This window comes from Pundamilia nyererei, unplaced genomic scaffold, assembly GCF_000239375.1.
Source record: "Pundamilia nyererei isolate P.nyererei 1_Seehausen unplaced genomic scaffold, PunNye1.0 scaffold00047, whole genome shotgun sequence".
Taxonomy (NCBI): Eukaryota; Metazoa; Chordata; class Actinopteri; order Cichliformes; family Cichlidae; genus Pundamilia; species Pundamilia nyererei.
This window is the reverse complement of record NW_005187448.1, coordinates 1,301,641-1,321,533: the sequence shown is the minus strand read 5'-3', so window position 1 is coordinate 1,321,533 and position 19,893 is coordinate 1,301,641. Positions and strand designations below refer to the sequence as shown.

Genomic DNA, 19,893 nt, shown 5'->3' with positions numbered 1-19,893 from the left:
GCAGAGTGCTGTGCTGATTTTGGGAGGGGTTTGTAATTGGACCTCAGTGTGAGTCACAGTGTAAAAGTTCGGGGTCTCAGCAATAAGGAAGACCTACATGGCTGAGAGTGAATTAGTAACCAGGTCAAAACCAGATGCAAGAAAAAGAATTCATGAATCAAAAGGTTCAGGATGTGTCTATCTTCATGCTAATACATGTGACACGTACTTGTTTTTGGCCAGTAGATGGAGTTGGTGACCAACAAATTTAAGCTGCAATAACATTCATACCCACTCAAAGTACACATGTAGAGGAGTTTGGAGTACATCCCAGTAACACAGGAGATAAGGATCAGAGGCAATGATACGGTCTATTGAATTACACTAAATTAATAATGCTTTAGATTTAACTTTACCTCTAAAGTGTCTGTGAGGCCAAACATTTAGTCGCCGTCACAAGGCTAAAGCAACCAGTGATGATCTCAAAGCCTATTCCAGGCCTCGCTGGTTTTCAAAACACATTACTTCTCTATTAAAACATTCCTGTTTGTGTTTCACTTCTCTGTAGCTGAAGTGACAGAGAAGCCAGCTCACTGCTGTTGCTTTAGAACGCACGTGGCACTAAATCAAAGCACTCAGACAGAAACGCTTCAGGGAGCTTAGAGTGCGTGCGTGCGTGTGTGTGCGTGTGTGTGCGTGTGTGTGCGTGTGTGTGCATGCGTGCGTGCGTGCGTGCGTGTGCGTGTGTGTGCGTGTGTGTGCATGCGTGCGTGTGCGTGCGTGCGTTTGTGTGCGTCTGTCCTGCTCCACGATGTTTTCATAATTCAGACATTTAGTGCACTGAGCCAGCCTGTCTCACGGTGTAACCATGGAGACTATGCGTTTACTAATGGGAGGTCGCTTCCACCCAGAAGCTAAAGTGTCTGCACCCAGCAGGGTGGAAAACAGCGCACACTCAACCAGTTGTTAACACGTGAATTTGCGCATGTAGGCCAATTATCACCACAATTAACGCTGTCCATCACAACAATGTGATGCTCAGACACAGGCGCGCTCATTACAGTCACACTGGTCATGCACGTATAGTCACATGCACACACAAACTAGAGCTAGTCTGAGCACAATATCTTAGCTCCAGCTCAAATATTTTCAAATACTCAGTACAGCTCTTTGTGGTGTTGGTGCCTCTCTGCACACCGGACTGTTTGCACTGTGATGAATATGTAATGATATTTTTTTATGCCTTTAAATGGCAACTTACCTTTGAATATCAAATCTATGAGAGCAGAAAACAAAAAGCTGTTTTTCCTTTAATTTAAAAATGACACAAACTCAAGTTTATATTATTGTCCAACTGTATTTTTACTCAAATGAATTAAAGTAAAAATCAAATAACGAATGCTTCCCGTGGCTGTATATATGCAAACATGCTGTTGATCTGCATTATTTGCACAAGCATTTTCGTTTATATTTGTGCAGGTTACACAAAGTAAATCACTGCAACAATTGAACAAATCTGAATGACGCGTACATGAGTGGGAGTCCAGGGGAAATACTGGGAGGGGGACTTGGCTCCAGATGCAAGTAGAGGCCCAGGCTTGAAAAGCACAGGAAACAGATAACTGAGTGACGGGATCATGACTCAGCGTGTGTGCGTGAGTACATGGGGTCTGTGCTCAGCCACGTATAGTCACGGTAAACTTAGTATGTGCATGTGACTCATGTGAGCCATGATGAGTCCAGCAGTGAGTCACATGGTCATCTGTACATGTTTAAGGACAAAAAGGAGAATGTTGTGAAAGAATTTTGTTTGCTTGTTTCACTTTCATTTTAAAGAACAAAGAGATGAGAAATACAAAATCCAAACAATGCATAATGCATAAGGGGAAATCCTGTGTATTATATACAGGAGGAGATATGTAGTGCGACCTCTGTATGACAGGGTGGTGTCTGCATGTATAATGGATAAGTATGTGTAATAACTTATGGGCTAAGAGGGAGAAATGGAGCACTGGGGCTCTCAAAGCTCAAAGGGTGGAGGGACCAGCACAGAACAAGACAATTCTGCCCTCTAGTGGTAAAATATATATATTAGGTGTGTAGTTTGAAACCGCAGCAAGCAAACACCTGTGTATTACACAGGTTACAGTATAACGGAGCATTAGGCACGACCAGACAAGACTTCTTGGGTCATGTAAAAGTTATTTGAAAAAAAAGAAGATAAAGATGAACATTTCAGGGCTTCATCCCCTCTGTAGGACACTGGGTGTTTATTTACGCAGTTATAGAAGCACACATTTAAACATGGTCAGCAGAACACGTACAGAATCGCACACAGAAAAACTGCTGAAACGTTTTGATAACTTTTGTTTTAAGAAGCTTTTTTTCTTTAAGTTTGACTCTTACCAACATCCATCGGATTCCAATTCAGGACAATACAAATTAACCAACCGTAAAAAATAAAATAAAGATTAGTTCATCTCCAGAACTCAAATCTCACAAATCTTAATCCACATTTGGACAATAAGTTAGAGCCTATGTGTCAGCACTACCTTTACCCCCTTGCTAGAAACCAGTGTTTAGCCCAGCTTTAAAGTTTAGAGGATCAACCCTGAATCATTACTATTGTATTTCTGTCTTTCACAGTTCTATGTTAAACAGAAGGCACAAACAAAAAGGCTGTTTTTCCCTTTATGTTTGCCTCAGTATGAGTTTGTGAGCCTACTCTGTCACCTCTGTTTCTCAATCTTTTTCCTTTAGTCTGCCAACTATTGTTGCTCCTCTTTTAGCCTCCTAACACAAAACACAACATAAACCTGTACAACCACTAATCAGCCATGACCAGATCCCCAGTAACGCAATAAAGGGATGTGAACTGTGTCGCAACTGATTTCCTGGTGACTGGGGGTGCATTTTTGCAGTTACTATGGAGATGTCAAAGTGTGGCCAGGACAAGCTTAGTTTAGTTGGACAAGCTCTGCAGGTCACACCCACACTGCCAGACTCACAGTTTGTAAGATAATGTGTTTTTGTTCACAGTGCTTGGAGCTGGCCAGTGAAATGCGACGCCGCGTCTACAGTTGAGTTAAAACTGTTGTGTCATATCTGCTCATAGTGGGGCAAGAGCTGCAAGTTGTCCAAAACTAACCGAGAAAGTCCAGAGAACACAGCTTAGGTCATTCTTTAGCAAATCCTCGAAACTTGATTTCTTCTGTTGGTGGATTGTTGGGCGTCTTGTAATTCTGCACGACTGGTAATGGCGTCACCAGGTAACGATCGCCAGGATGGTCACTCCTATGACCCGTCCATCTAATTCGAAGAACTACTCGAGTTCATGGAGGAACAACACGCAATCTTGTCAGTAATTATATCAGCGCAAAAATCCGAAAGCACTCTCATTAACCTCGATCTGACTGGGATTATTTCACTCTGGTCTAATTGTCTGGCTGATAACAAACGAACATAGCGACCCTCCTCTTATAAACTGCTCAGTATTTGTGCCACAGAAACACGGGGAACAGCCAGCTGTGGTCTCTAAGGGGTTTTGTCTCACATCATAAATACTCTTGTTTTGTCGAGCTTAATTAGAAAAGAGAAACAAAGTTTCGACTGCGTGGACCTCCCCGGGTTAAAGCTGCTACACGACACAACAAACATGCTGATGAACAGTTCTGGAGCTCATGTTTTGTTCTATGATGTGACCTCACCACAAAATGTAATCATTTCTTCCAAGAAATCCATGGCTACTTCAAAACAAAAACTATTCTGGCCATGACGAGCTCTGGCTGCGCTCTCATTGGCTAGGCAGGTTTAGTGACCAGTTTTCCAAAGACATTTGCATTCCAGCTTTGCCAGCAGGTTCTGGTGAGCCAGCGTCGTTAAGGGTCCTGCACATGGAAACCTGCTGGTGAAGCCAGTGGGCCTGCAGCTGAATGACAGGATGATCTCTGTGAGGGGCTCCATAATGCTGACATCATTTTCGGACTTTGCCTCAGGGCTGCTTTCTGACTATAGCAGAGCCAACTGCACGAGGGGGGCTACAGCTGACAATGTCATGGCAGGCATTATGAAAGAGGGCTTGTGATTCATTGCAGATGGGCTCATCAAGACTTTGTTGTGCTGGCAAACCACTAACTCCACTTCTGTCTGTGGCTCTAGGATTGTAACAACTGGCAGGTGGCAGGATTCACCTCACAAGAAATGGTAAGACCATTAATGTGGCCTGTTTTCTTAGTTAGCTTTCCATGTGCTGTCCACATAAAAGAATAACTTACCCATTGCCCAGATCATCAATATCATCATCTTCGTCATCATCTTCATTTGGGCTCTTCCCGCCGAGGTCACTGTCGCTGAGGTAATCTCCCTTCAGGAGGGTCGGGTTGGAGTCGTCCAGGGATTCGATAAGGTGGATACGAGATGCGTGGCTGATCCTGAGGGGCACTTCTGAGTGGGCGTTACCCGTGGACGGAGCATCACCAGCTTGGAGACGAGGGCTAGCTTGACCCTGACGCCATGACAGCGGAGAGGAACGATTTGACAGACTGGAAACTGAGAAGGCAGCGGCTTCATCGCTGTCGTAGCACATAGTCCCCTCTGCACAGCTGTGGAAAGACAAACAAAAAGACAGTTTTTAGGTGATGAAAATAACTATTCACAGCTACATTTTTCACAGACAGGAAATGAATATCTGCGTTTCATTTCCTCTTCGATTTCAATCAATCTCTCCCCACCCTGTAGCCTCCTCTCTCAGTGGAACATCACGATTTAAAAAGCATGCACGAGCTGAGATGTGCATGTTTGCATATATGTACACATGCAAGCTATATGTGAGGTGCATGTGTTTCACATTCCTTTGTGTTGCTCTATGCTCCACGTAAATACGTGCCTACTTTATGCAGGCATATATTTGTATGAATGTGTACAAAGTGCATAAATGTCCTGTTCCAAGCCAGCGCAGCACATCGACGCTTAGTGTCTGCACTGACAGTGATGAGAATTAGCATATTAAAAGTTGCTAGTGCTCAAACTGTGTGGCAGCACATGCATTTGCTTGCTACATTAAAATGAATCCTCTCTGCATGATACAGAACAAAGCGGAACCAGCCAATAATAAAGACCGTTTTAAAAGTGCTAATGTTGAACAGGCAGAAAGGAAGTGGAGCCGTGCCCACACAGAGTTTCACAGGCTTTCTGTTTGTTATGTTTATTCAGTATATCAAGTAAAATATGTGTAAAGAAAACAATTTGCTTGCTCACTAATCCGCTTGTTGTATTCATATAAATGTTCCCTCCTAAGTACCCTTTATTCACCGGATATGCGACATCACGCTCACACGTGAATCTTCCATTTTTGGCATAACAGGGAGAGATTCAACGTTATTACCGTGAAATAAAAATATGAATGGCAAAGGAAATGTATTCCAGCAGGGAAGCATCTGCTGATTTACTCTTCATGAAGGGAGACTCCCACTGAGGGACACAGATAGGACACATAGCAGGAGACTCATGGACAGGCGGACGGAAGCTCTCAAGGACAAAGTGTGGGGATATGGCGAACTCAACTAGAACCCAGCCCAGGAAACAGAGGAAGCACCGGTGCAATTAATCAGCGCATCATTGCTCGTCTTCTTGTGTGTGTAGATGTGAGTCGTGAGTGTGCATTGGAAGGGTTTGCTTTGAAGCCAGCTTTGAGCTAATCCTGCTTCTCTCCCATTTCAACCAAGTCAAAGAGAGCAAAGAGGAGGTGGGAAATTACACACTAACTTACTCACAATACCGATCTTGATCTCAGAGCCTTCATGCAACCAGCTCACCCCAAAACACACAACCACCCGCCCATCCTACCTGTTACTATTTTTTACTCTGACCTGCTTTTTTTCTTTTCCTTTGCTTTGGAAACCGGTTTGTCTGCATGCAGTTTGTTCCAAATTAATACTTTTCTCAGTAATCAAAAATGATGTTGTTACTTCACCTGCACAATGAGCCTTTTCCCGGCATCTGTGCTACTATCAGTTATTTTCAGTTCATGTGAAGAGAGGAGAAACAACCCTGACACTGCTGACCTGTGGCTGAGCTGCACGCCTCTCAGGCTGGTCATGGTTTCCTCCAGGTTCTGTCGAAGGTCCAGAACATTCTGCACCGTCCTTTTCCTCTGGGACTCTGGGTCTGCAGGGGGTACACACACGTGAGTGATCTTAACCACAAAAAATTGTCATGCTGCAACTTAAAAATGTCCATGTGCGTTTGAACAGGAGCTTAATGAATACGGATGCACAATAAAATATTAATTGAAACCCAATCAGTGAAGTTTTTCTATATTAGAAATGCTTGCAGTGGACTGCATAGGCTAATAATCATTCAATGTTCAATTCATCCACCCAGTGGCAATATCTAGGATTGCATGCAATAATGAAAACAAAGCCAGAAAAAACTCTACAACTATGGACTTAAATGGTGAAACTAGAAGGACTCCCAGATAATGCAGAGTAAGCAGGTTTATTTTTCCCCAGATGGTAGTGGAGCAAAATAAATGATGATGCAGACAGACGAAACAACAGGAGGCCTTTAAACCCACACAGCTCTAACACAACGCCCTGGTGTTTGCTTATTTCATAGTGCCTCCTTGCCCTCTACTTTGTCACTGCCAGAATAAATCAAAAGCCTTTTACACTTCAACCCATCAAGGGACATACTGACATTTGTCTCACCCCTTCCTAATATGCTATAATCTACTGAGATTACGCCACGTGGCGTCATGCTGAGTGGTGTAGCTACACTGCTGTTTCACACATGTGTACATGTACCGTATGTGTTTATGTGTGAGTGTGATTGCAAATAAAACTGGATGAAAATTCTTAATAAATCAATGCAGATATCCAGTATTTATGCTTAGGAATTTACTACTAATTAATTGAACCTAATTTTACTCAAATGGGTCAAACTGCTTCTACTTTTACTCCATGTAGCCAGAAACAAAGACGCCTCACTGGCTTTGACCCCCTCCGACTCCCTGACATGTTTTTGTGTCGAATGAGGAGAAGGTAATAAAAGTGTTATGGTGGCAGATATGGGGCACTCAGTTCACCCCGAGGTTCAGTTCAATAGACCATTAGAACTGACCAGCTGGCTCCTAAGCACACACAGCACATGAGGGATGACATCAGATCAGTACATCCGTGACTGTCACAGAGTCGTTCTGGCCGAGACGTGATATCTACGCTTCACGTGTTCATGTTTACATATACATTTTGTTGCAATATATTTAAAGTTGCTTATATTACTGTAGTAGTAGCTTCTTTTTCAGCTGGACTGTTGCATTAACATTTACAGCAAACGGGGCCTAGCTGCTGAAAATAGCCACACACGTACACACAGACAGCAGGCACTCCTAGGAATCAGTCCAGCTGGTTAGTGAGGAGGTGACGGGGTGGAGAGGTCATGCTAATGAGTGAGGGGGGGCTAATTATTAACTGCCACTCAACAACAGCTGCTGAATGAACACGTACATTTGTACGTTGCGTCTCGTCACGTGCAAACACACTGAGACACAGTGAGGAAAACGTCGGAGCAGATTTATGAAGCTGGATTGATTTTGCCTTTTCCTATACAGGACGGCCACATAGACAATTGATTGGAAGGGCCCTGGGGACGGGCAGCTCAATGTGGAGTCATTGAGATGCAAACCTTTGCGGCTCACATTCACATACACACACCGACACACTGGGAATGTTTAATCCCAAAAATAGTCCGGCTTTGTTATGTGGGAGCACTCGTGTGAAAGCTGTGAGGAAATCCGAGCTGTAAGAAGACACTTTTTATCCTCAAAATGTTCGTTTTAGGTAATGCGGTCATACAAAAGGTTTAGCAGGAACAAAGAAGCCTGAACACATGCAAACAAAAAAGTCTGGAAGGCTCACGTGTGCGCGCACACACACAGACACAAACACACAACTGCAGGCTTTAATTGGGCGATTTTAATTACCTTAAATGGGAGCTTTGTTTAACATTGGCGTCAAATTGATTGGATACGGTCTGTGTTATCGTGTGTATGTGTGCGCGTGTGACTTCCTGTCCTGCCTCTGCCCTGGCCTCGGTGGTCCCAGCTGGCGTGTGGGGGGGACGTAGAGGCAGTAGCGTTAAGGGAATTAGGGATGCAAATATCCCTGTCAGGGCTGGCTGCTCCCCAGGGCTGCAGATGAGTTACACTGATTTGGTTTACACTGAGTGTGTGCGGATCCACCTGCCTCTTCTCGACACACTCGTGAACACGCTCCTGCTCTGAAGAGCTGGCCGAGGCACCTTTCATAACGGCCCACTCAGACGCTTGAAATGAGCTGAGCGAGACTGTTGTTGTAAGTGCACACACAGGCCAGTATCTGCATCTTAATGCGACTCTGCTCTCAGTCAGAGACACAAAACAAACTGACAGACTTCAAAGCAGCTTTGGTACGAAGGAGGAAAGTGAGCAGGCGTTTTATTTTTGGAAGCCATACTCTGCCTACTGCACCACAACAAGAGGACAGATGGTAAGGCAACACAAATGTACATCGATATGCAAAAAGCCCCCTTTTTGAGTTTTTTTGTCCCGTTGAGTGTGGTCAGGTCAAAGCTTGTTAAAATTAATTTCTGCCCTTTGATTTGTCAGATTTGTTCAGGAGCCACGTTCCTGACCCTTAAAAGCAGCAAAGCCAGATGTTTACACGGTCCTCAGGGCTTCGAGTGGTTTGGATGGAGACTGCTTTCAGCTGCACACAAATATTCAGTGGGTCTGTAGAGCCGTGTACGTAGGACCGACTCAAAATGAATCGCAGTGCCTGTCTTTACTTCTAATGATAGAGACCGACACTCAGTGCAACAGTGACTCATTTATGGGTTTTCTTTAATAGATTTATAACCGCAGCGGAGGACGAGGAAGAGCTGGTGGGTGAATCCATTTCAACTTTTTGTCTTTTTGATTATATTTTATGAAAATCACAAAGGTGAAAAACAAAAATGTCGCTAGCTTGAAAAGAAGAGCAGGAGGTAGGAGTGCCGCAGTGATTATTTGATGGGTAGCAGATGCAGTGAGTGAGAAAAGTGAGGAAAAAACTGCCGTCCACTTGGTTTTCTCTCTTGAGTGACTTGACTCCCCTCTCCATTAGAAACAAACAAACTCCCCACAGATACACTAATGGCTCCGTCCTTGCAGGAGTGCTCTGCTATTTTCTGTGTGTGTGTGTGAGTATGTTTGTGTGGCAACATCCCATCCTTCTTTGAAAGTGTGCTTCTGTGTCGTGGCTGTAAAATGAGGGTTTGTGTATCTGCTGGCACACGAGTGTGAGAGTGTGTGTGTCGTCACCAGTGAAGGGATTCACTTTTGCGGAATATGAATGAAGGTTAGAGTAATGACTACCATTTCTATTCTTTCCTCCTTCCCTCCGGAGTTCATCTGTCTCTGTCCTGTGCACGTGCGTGCACACATGTTGCAGCCACGATAACCTTCCTCAGGCCACGAAACGCTTGTCCCGGGATATATTGGTGTGGTTGAGCGTCACTGGTTTTACCCTATAAAATATCTGTACTTACAGCAATGTGTGTACTTCCAGTGGTGGCTTTATGCCTATTTGTGTGCTGCAAAGACAATCATTATAGCATTCCTGACAAGTGACATGCAGAAATACGACAAACAGGATGCAAATAAAACCTGTGAAAAAATTTTTAGATTTAGGGCATGCTTGCAAAACACGTGAAACAGGTGTGTAAGAACTTTTCAATCTAATGAGACCTTCATTTATTTTGTTCCCCCTCCTGTTTATGTTTTTGTGAGCTCCGACTCCACTCAGCCTAACGTTACAGCCCTCGGCTGACCCCAGACGGTTTGCAAAACAGGAAGCATTACAACATTCAGCCATTCCTGCACATCTGGACAGGACGGACAAACACATGCTAAATCACCCAAATGTGCTTTCATGCATTCATACACACACACACACACACACACACACAGGCATTTGTCTGCTTCACCGGGATGTTGCAACAGGATATTAGAGTCCTTGAAGATCAAGTCTGATATGTGACATGAATGGTTAATGAGTTTGTCAAATCTCAATGTGGCATCTGTGCGAACAAAATTTGAGCAGCTTTCTGACTCAAGTGTTGTAACTGATGCACCACAGTACAACAAGTGTGTCAGTACACATTTGTGTAAAGAACGGGGAAAATCCTGAGAGTCAGTCGGCAGCAGTTCAATAAGCTGACTGAGAAATCCACTTAAAAAAAGTCAGAAATCCATAAGCAGGTGAAGCTTCCAGAAGAAGGGCGGAGGGGATGATTAAAACGCACGCCTGCAACGGCAGAAAAGTTTGGACATGATGGCTGAAAATCCACGGATTTTATGTTAAACCCTCCAAACTTCTGTCTTCCATCCTGAACACCAAAACCTGGCTCTTAATGTTGACCCAAACACACAAACACACTTGGCATATTTTCTTAACCACTGCACTATCTGCTTAAAGAGTCGCCACCCTATCCGCTTAGAGAGGAAGATGAGGAAGCTCTAAGCAACTTCAGAGAACTTCAGAGAACCTCACCTCTGATTAAAGTTTAAAACACAAAGACGAGGGACAGCGTGTGTATTCCTCTGTGCTGAGCTAGTAAACATGTCTGACTTGCTGTGAGTGTGTGAGGTGCTTTAAAAGTGACGTAGAAACCTCACATATAAACACACACGGTGTTCAGATGAGGCTAAAAAAATCAGCTACAATCATCTAGGTCGACGTGTGCATTTGTGTGTGAAGCATAAAAGAAGCCAAATCTAGAAGTTATCTTGGCAGGATGTCTTCAGCTTTTGCTTTTATGTCGCACACATTCAAGCAAGCACCCAACAACATATTTATGCACATGCTAAATAATCTAGGCAGCGTGCCAGGGCGGCCCATAATGCATGGCAGTGTTTGGGTGGATTTCTGTTTGACAGAGTTGTTTCCTGTTAAACTTTATTTTTACAGTGTGCTTAAAGCCAGCTGCTGCACATGTGACACAGACAGTCGGCACTCTGTGTGCAATCCCCCGCACGGTTAATGAGGCGATCGCTGAAACAGTAGAACAGATGACATGTAAGTATCTCCAATAAAATGTTCCAAAAAGCAACACATGAAGTGCACACATGCACACAAATCAAATGATGTTTGGAAGCAAACGAAAGCCAAATAAACCCCAGAGATGGAGGACGGTGACCGCAGTTTGTGTAACGCTGCAAAATATCCAACAACTGACAAACTTTGTATTCCTCAGCTCTAACTGCATGTATTTACAGGACATTTGGGGCTTCAAGCTTTTTTTTCTTCGCTCTCCCACCCAGTTTTTCTTCTGTATTCTCAGCTCTGTTTGTGCTGAGACCGTACAAAATTCAATTTCCAGTTCAAGCCTGTCGATGTCCAAACTCCCAGAGGAATCAGAGATCTATAAATCTAGACTAGATGTTTTTGAATGTTACCATACCTGACTGTCAGAAGTGTTTAAAAGCTAACCAACTAATGATTTATGGTTAGTTTGACATGAACTCTGACATATTCAGCTAAGCAAATATAGTGGAGGTTCCCCTTGTTAGTTTTGCTTTAGCCTAGATTACTCACTGGTGCAAGCTAAATGCAATACTGTCGCAACACTCTGCGTGTGTGTGTGTGTGTGTGTGTGTGTGTGTGTGTGTGTGTGTGTGTGTGTGTGTGTGTGTGTGTGTGTGCGTGCGCGCAACTGACACTACTTCCTTAAAGCAGCTAGAACATGCCAGGAGCTGTGACAGGAACAATGGGCACTTTTATCTGAGACTTTTCACAAGAGGAAAACATAAACAGAATAAAAATAGATGAGTACCAAGTATTTCTCATCACAAGGCAAAATGCATTAACTCTCCCTCTGCCTTTATCTTCTGCTCTGTCTTTCTCACACACACACGCGCGCGCACGCACACACACACACACACACACACACACACACGAATGAAAGAATTTCTATATTTTAAGTTAAGTTTTAGCACAAGTGCTCCAATTTGATCAATGAGCAACACAAGTCAAACAAAACACAACCCTGCCACTGTCAGCATGGTACATTACAAATGATATAATGGCCTCACTGCAATAACTTACTTGTTTTTAAGTGATAGGCAGTGTGTCTGTGTGTTGTTGTGCAACAGCAAATGAGACAAAAACAAAGTGAGTACTAATATGATTTAGAGGAGGACGGCAGGAAGCAGACAGCACTAATGCAATGGCTCCTGCATTAGGTCTTTAGACGCTAACCACAGAGCACTGAAAACACACGCACACACCAAATGAGAATAAATGCATAATCATATAAGAACCTATATGCAGAAACATCCCTTTCCTCTGTGAATACTCGCTGTCACATTAAAAAGATGTCCTCTGTCCTCCTGCTGAAACACTGGTACCACAAATATCCTCTCTGCTGTCTGACTTGTGACAGAACACTGCTGCCCGTCAACTCGCATCAGAGTTGAAAAAGAGGAGGAGAAAGCGAGAGATTTGGACAGATGCTTTATTCCTCACTTTCCTTGGGCATTTGTGTTTGTTTGCTTCGTTGCCACCTCCTCAACGGGAGGACTACTGCCCTGAATCCTTCAGTCAGCAAAGCCCGGGGTGTAACCAGCGATCCGACCGCACCCGCATGACATTAACGACTCAGCATTGCCATCACAATGGAGGAACTGATTATGAAAAATAGCCTGCCGCAGCCGAACGGATGAATACGGCAGCGTATAGACAGGAGAGCGTATCTGGAATATGCATGTGTGAGCATGTGCAAGCTTTGCTCTGACACTTTTTCCTGCAGAGCTTTTAAGTTCTCTTGAAGGCTTGTGTGCTCGTTTGGGTTTGTGTGTCTTTGGCTTTGTCGACTTCTCTGTAGGGTTTATTGTTCCTCAGACAGCTGATGAGCACACAAAGAGGAACCATCAACCACACAAACTTGCCCACACACACATACACAAGAGAATGCCAAACTAAAATTAAATCACACTAGTAGTTAAGGCCGCATTAATGAGCATCCATGTGTCACCGAGTCACGTTAAGTTCCCTTCTGCTGAGTCTTCGTGCTCGGCCAAAATCAAGACCACACAGCATCTTCAATCTTCTAACCTACATTTATATTCCCTCTCCCATCCGAAAAGTAAAACTCCCCCAAATCTCTAACCAAACAGATGCCCTGAGGGCTTTAATCTTTAATTCATTTTAGTCTTTATAGCTGGTCTTTTCTAGGGTGATAGATCTGCGATTAGTGGAACGGGGTTGAATCTTCTCATTATCTTTATGCGAGGTTTAATCCGGATGCTTGGTTCTTGTCTTAGGCTGGGTTCTCTGTGGCTGTGCCTACCCCATGCTGGGAAAGGCCACTGCTTTAGGGGCTTACCCTCTCACACACACCTCATTATGGGTGCTGGATGGGACCGGGAGGTGTCATTAGTGGCAGACATCTGAGCTTCAGTGCGTTGGATTACTCTGGCGACCTATGCTGCTCAGTGCAGCTCAGATCAATACATTTCACTGAAAGTAATGTTTAGAATTCTCAACTTGCGTGTCAAACTTTCATTTTAATGCTATTAACAAGATATCATATAATACAAGCTGCATTTGGGGGGAATTAACTCTACAAGTCCAGAGCTGCTGTCCGTGGACACGCAAGTCAAGTAATTCTCTAAATCCAATTAGTGTAAAGCTCTTCATCACTCAGTGGTTAAACATGTATGTCCGATTACAGAAAAACAGATGATGCGAACAGTAATCCCAAATCACCTCAACAAGATCAACATAAAAGCCAAACCTTGAAATATCCAGATTGTTTTTTCCTCTTTCTTTTGGCGTGTGGGAGGGGTTTACCCCTTTCAAGCACACAGCTGATGGTCTTGGGTTACACATCCTCATTATAGTTCAATGGCATCTTCATTATCTTTACCTGTTACTGTAGGCTCATCTCAAAAGGACAGCGTCTCAGTGCATGTGGTCTGATGTCATGTAAAATGACATGCACAAGACACAAGCACATATTTTACTCGCAGTAGCTCAAAGCTAGCACATAGCTTCCATAAGGACAAGGCCTTGACCACATTAAGGTTCATTTATCAATTCATAATACGGTACACTACAGGGATCCATCAGGCTCGTGTCTTCAGGACGTGGAAAAGCAGAAGGTGAGACTGTATATAGGAAGAAGAGTGGATATCTGGGAATGATCCACTGAACATCCATAATCTATCTTCCATGACAGAGCACACGGAGCAGAAACCAATTAGCCAAGCGTCCCATCGGAAATGGAGAAGCAGATACGATAAAGGATGAGCCCACAGCTGCAAGCTACAGGGCAAGTTACAATTAACCTCTCCCTAACACACATACAAGCACAACACACACACACACACATTTCCATGAGCATGCACACAAAGCTACCCTAGCTACTTGCCCATTTCAGTAATAAACCTCTGACAGGTAAGAAGAGACCGTAATGACCCAAAGCTACACTGCATTCAGTCATTTCAATCTCAGATAGAAATATAGGTCATCGCCTATTACTATTATTTTCCTTCAGGGTGTCTCTTTCTTTCATTTGTCTCACTCCATGAATCACATTATACCCTTTCCATTTTTTTTGTCGCTACTCTCCATCATTACCAGGTTTTCCTGTCATCCTCCTTTTCTCTTTTTATCTCCCTCCTCCCTACCTGGCTGCCTCAGTGTAGGTGTGGCCAGCAACATCACAACAAGGAACAAGGTCACACACAGATGATACAAACAACACACACACACACCATGTACAGTAGATACACACACAGGGCTGCTGGGGCAAGGTCAAACATGCTGCGATTTGGGGCCGTGCTGCAGGATGCAGGCTTGTGTAGAGTGAAAGATAGTGGAGCAAAGATAAAGGTTTGATGATGAGCAGAAAATGACTTCCTTGCATCGAGCGAGATATTACGACCTACTGCACTCCTCTTCTCATCTCACCCGTTCTCTGATGCTATCTGGTACTCCTAGAGGGATGGAAAGAGAAGGAGCAATAGAGAAATGCTCTCGTGTGTGTGTGAATGAATAATGGATGAAAGGTGCAGATTCAAACTCTGTTTTGACCTATTAATCACAAACTCAGTCACCATCGTCACGGCACACCCACAGCAGCAAGAACTTGGAATACACAATGTGTCCCAGCGCTGCCATGGACAATCTGAGCACACGTGTGACCGCGCGGATGCTCGAACGCTACCTGCCCATGCCGCCACCCACTCACTTTCCCCTTACTCCTCATGCACGTTGCCCCCGGTAACAGGGGGATGGGGTGGGGGTGGATAGTGACCATCTGTCAGTGGCCCGGAGATCAATGAAACTAGAGGGGGTGAGGGGGTCGAGGGAGCGAAGGAGTGGTGCGAGGCTAAATAGGTGGCCCACTGTGACCGGAGCCTGGCTCAATATGCGGCCGTTTTATTTACAGACTGAAGGACAACACTCCCACCAGTCCCACTCGCACGGCCTTTATTAACGACTGACCGATTTTGGCAGGCCGGCAGAAAGATGCCGTTTACATACAGTGATGCAGTAGCCAATACATACGCTTGCTGGTGTTAAAATGTGCTGCTAATTTTAGAATACGTTCCCATGCTATCGAGGTTGCTGCAATAGAGATGTAAACATACACAGAGATCAGGGAATAATGGTGCATTAATGTAAATCTAGCACACTGTGGCAGTGGGTCAAATGAGAGGAGGCAACACTGCAGCGTATGTTGACTAATTTATCAACAACACAACAATGTCAGCCCTGGGAATGCTTACTCCAGCTTCTTTGTAGGAGCACACACTGCTTGTACACATGCACATACGCACACACGTACAGACACAAATGCATACGGCACAAAATTGATTTGGCACATTCGAACCAAGCTTGTGTAACTGTTTACAGTGTTGTCAACAGGGGGAAATTCACCACTTTCAGATCAAGGGCTGTCACTATTTTATAGTGAAAAGCACTAAAATAAAACAGCACAGACACACTCAAATACACATACACAGTGTAGTGTGCTGCAATAGAGACTGGACTCATTTAAAATGCACTGTTGATGCTGGTGCTAGAGCCAGAGCTGGAGGAAAAGGTTTGGGTGTGGAGAGGAGAGAAGAGCAGAGACATTCAGTGTGTAGAGTCACAATGCTTCACTGTTTGTTTCTGTGTTTCAGTTTCCACTAAAACAGTAATTAACCTCACATCTTTGCAGCCGATTGTAAGTGAGAACAAATAACCCAAAGTAACCAAAAGACTGGGACAGAAATCACAGACTCACCCAGCATTTGGCTGAACAGCAGTTGTTCCAGGTCTCCCAAGACTGTCACCACTAACTCTGGATCCACCTTTAAAAAGCTCTTATCGTCCTCACCCTCCATCCCCTTCCTCTCTTTCTTTTCCTCCGCTGACAGAGCCGCAGGTTTGGATTTCTCCCCTAGTTTCTTGCCATTAGTTCCAGTAGTTCCAGCTCCATTGGAGTTTGCTTTGGTTGGGTGATCAGCTGGGTCTGTATCTGCATTCTGGGCTGTCTCAGAGGCCTTGCTAATTGGCTTGACCTCAGCATAAGGTCCCCGTGGTTTGCCAGGTGCAGGGATTCGACTTGGCTTGCCTATATTAGAAGTCACAGACGGGGAGCAGAAAGACTTTGGCTTCCCCTGAAAGAGAGACTGTTCTGACTTTGAAAGTGTCCGGGACAGTGGTGGTCTCCCACCACCAGCTTGACCTGCCTTACTCTGCCCCGCTTTGTTGGTCACAGTGCCAGGACGGCTCGTGTCATCATTCCACCTGGTAGACTGGTACAGGTGCAGCTTCTTCTCAGCATCGGTGAGCACAGACAAGTTGCTGAGTGAACGCTGTTTGCGAAGCCCGGACTGACTGGGGATTGGAATGGGGATAGATCCGGAGGTGGGCCGGTAGACCTTGAGCTCTGACCCAGAGGGACGCACAGGCCCCTGGGGCAGAGCAGAGGGCTTGGCGGGTGGTTTCCTTGATGCCATGGCCTGGGATGAAGTATCCTGGCAGGGGACAGCAGCAGACCTGAGGTCCAGCTCTCTGGGCTTAGCCGTCATGCTAATGTTAGCCACATTAGCCTCCAGCATCCCTCCTGCAGAGACCCAAGCAACAGCATCAATGATACACTCTGACACAGACACAAGCGAAAAACACTGAAAGACATGGAGGAAGGAAGGGGAAGCCAAAAACAAGACAAAGACTGTCTGGTCTGCACTCCCTCTTCACTCCAGGGTCAAGACAGCCAGACTCCCCGTAGTGAGAGACTGTGGCTTCACCCCTCTATTGCAAATGATGAGTGGGTTAGCAGAGTGACAGCCTTACTCACTGCTGGTAATCCATGGATCTGCAGATCTGCGTCCAGCGCCTAAATCCACTCCCTCACAGCATGTCTGCAGCTCCCGGAGCCGCACAGATGACAATAGTGCTGCCAGAATAAAGCACAGCACTGACCAGCGTCTCTCTCCGTGTCCCCCTCTGCTGCTCTCTCCCTTGCTCTGCGCTCCCTCCTGTTCGCCAGGCACGCAGCAGCCGACTGACAAGAGAAACGGTCGCAGCAGCGACGTCCCCCACCTCCTTTTTTCTCTCCTCCCTCTAACTCGCCTTCACTCTCTGCCCTGCTCACTCTACCCCCGCTGCCTCATTCACCCTCCCTCTCCTTCTTCCTCCCCTTTCCATCCTTCTTTCCTTCTTCTTGTCTCTCTCTCTCCTCCCACTCGCTGATTCACTGCCTCTCTCTCTCAAGCACACGCCGCATACGCTGCGTTATGCTGCACACCAGTGAGTGCAAACACAAGGGCTTGACGACAAATTACCAGCATTTCCCATAAACTCAGCTTTTTGCTGTTCCTGTTTTGTAATAAAAGATTTCTTTTCATGAGGGAGGGATGCTCTGAATGCGAACGCTGAATACTGTCCCCATCCATTTATATTTAGGCCCAGTTATTTAATAACTTCAATGCTTTTGAAGTTATTAAATAATTTTGAATCAAAACATGCCCCACCACCCCAAAGAAACACACACACTGTTCCAACCCCTCAGCAATTATTCATAATCACATTAACTGCTCTATTCATCCATTCATATTTAGATTTCCTTACGTGCCCTGATCACCAGAGGCCCACCCGTGATTAAGCTGATTTAAATTATCTGGGGAAAAAAAGCCATGACTGCAGGATCAGCCAAGGAGACGAGGATATGCATTTGTCAGTGCTTAATACACAACAACACAGGCCACTAAACACGCTTCAATTAGTAGCTAAAAGACCCCAAATGGTCATCATATAGCTAAACGCCCCCTCCCCACCGGCCACATATCACCACACCACTCCATCGCTCTTTCCTCATTTCCCTTTATTCCTTTCCTTGTTTCCAGCATCACCCCCTCCCTGCCTTCTAGTTAAATCAGATGCACACGCAATTAAGTTTTCAGGGTACAGATTCATCACATTCGAAATCCATCCGACGATACCTCAGTGTTTAAAGCGAGCGCACATGAGCCTGCGTGGCTAAAGTGAATGGATGTTGACGTCTTTGTTTTTGTCCGTCTTCCCGTGCGTGTGTGAGTGTGTGCGTGGGCTTTTCTCTACGAGTGTGTCACATCGATGAGACAGGCCCAGAGAAGCTGAAGCTCCGGTCCTGGGCCTTGGGTTGCTCTTGCACGTTTAGCTATGTCACTTGATTGCGGTAGACATGGCATTTCAATCAAAGAAGGACCGAGAAGAGCTTCTTCTTCCTCATCCACCTTATCATTTTATTGTTTAGCAGTTATCATCGTCATGCCTGTCACTGTTCACTTCAAACACCTGCAGAATCTATTCTCCTGATTTCTCGTAACACACAGGACTTGCTGGAGATCTGATAATACAGCACAGTGATGTATTTGTTTTAATTCCCCATTACAGGTAATAATGACAGCAGGTTATAAAACGAACTTCAAGTCCATCATAACCCATTAACAATCAATATAGCTGTTTGCGCCATCATTAATTTTTGCGTTGTAATGCATCCTGTCTGAAAACTGGTTCTCAGAGTGGAGTGTTTAGGGTCTGGGCGTATTACCATTACTGTATGTCGATTTTCTGTAATATGCAGGCAGTAGTGCCTGCAGCTATGACGTTATCAGGCCTCAAACTGCTGGGAGCAGTATTCAAACAAGCAGGCCGTTTTCTGTTACATTTGCATAAATCAGTTGACACTAAACCCGAATGGAAACAAGCAGCGTCCTGTTTGCACACTTTCCAAACTCAGTATTAGAGAGGCGCTTTAAATAACGGCTCGTTTTTTATCAGTAACCAAACTGGCGCCAGCCGAACCTAAAAGTGACGATGACAGGCTCTTAGTGTGCGTGCTCGCCCTTAGCCTAAAAACTATTTGGCCTTGAATGTGTGTGTGTGTGTAATACAGTAGCTGAGTACATACAAAAATACAGACGCTCTATGGATGTTTTATTGTGAAAAAGCTATAGCCATCAATTAGAGGCAGCAAACTTTAATAAAGGGCCAATGTTGAGGTGGTTATGCCACACTGAAGCCAGAGGTGCCTGGAGACAGTTATGGGGGCTCTGGGGGCAGGTAGCAGGCCAGCAGTGCGAATGAGGAGTGTAATTTAAGGCTAATAGGTGCTGTACGTCAGCTCTTATACCTCCCTGATGAGGGATTAAGGTTAGTGAGTGACCACATACAAGGCAGGTCTGTGGTGTACAGATGCGTGTGGTGCAGATGCGCGTCATTGCTCTTGAAAGCATATATATGCAGGTAAAGTGTTGGCAGCACACAGCCACTTGTTTGTTCCAGTGCTGGTCTCTCTGGCTCCACAGTCTAATCACCTTTATATGGCTGATGTAAACATGCTGTATATTCTCTCCCT

General features: G+C 44.9%; 1 protein-coding gene across 5 annotated transcripts in view; it reads right to left on the bottom strand.

Moving 5' to 3' along the window:
• nav1a (neuron navigator 1a) overlaps positions 1 to 19,893 on the bottom strand; it is a 91,654-nt gene that overhangs the window by 43,408 nt on the left and 28,353 nt on the right. For 4 of the 5 annotated variants that reach the window (XM_005732518.1, XM_013910700.1, XM_005732516.1 and 1 more), the window contains 3 exons: positions 16,294 to 17,118; positions 6,042 to 6,144; positions 4,254 to 4,580 (listed from right to left, as the gene is read on the bottom strand). In XM_005732518.1, the coding sequence (XP_005732575.1) occupies positions 4,254 to 4,580; positions 6,042 to 6,144; positions 16,294 to 17,118 (1,255 nt within the window). Of the gene's footprint in view, positions 1 to 4,253; positions 4,581 to 6,041; positions 6,145 to 16,293; positions 17,119 to 17,352; positions 17,656 to 19,893 lie in introns of those variants that run through there. The other variant, XM_005732519.1, reaches the window with a different exon arrangement.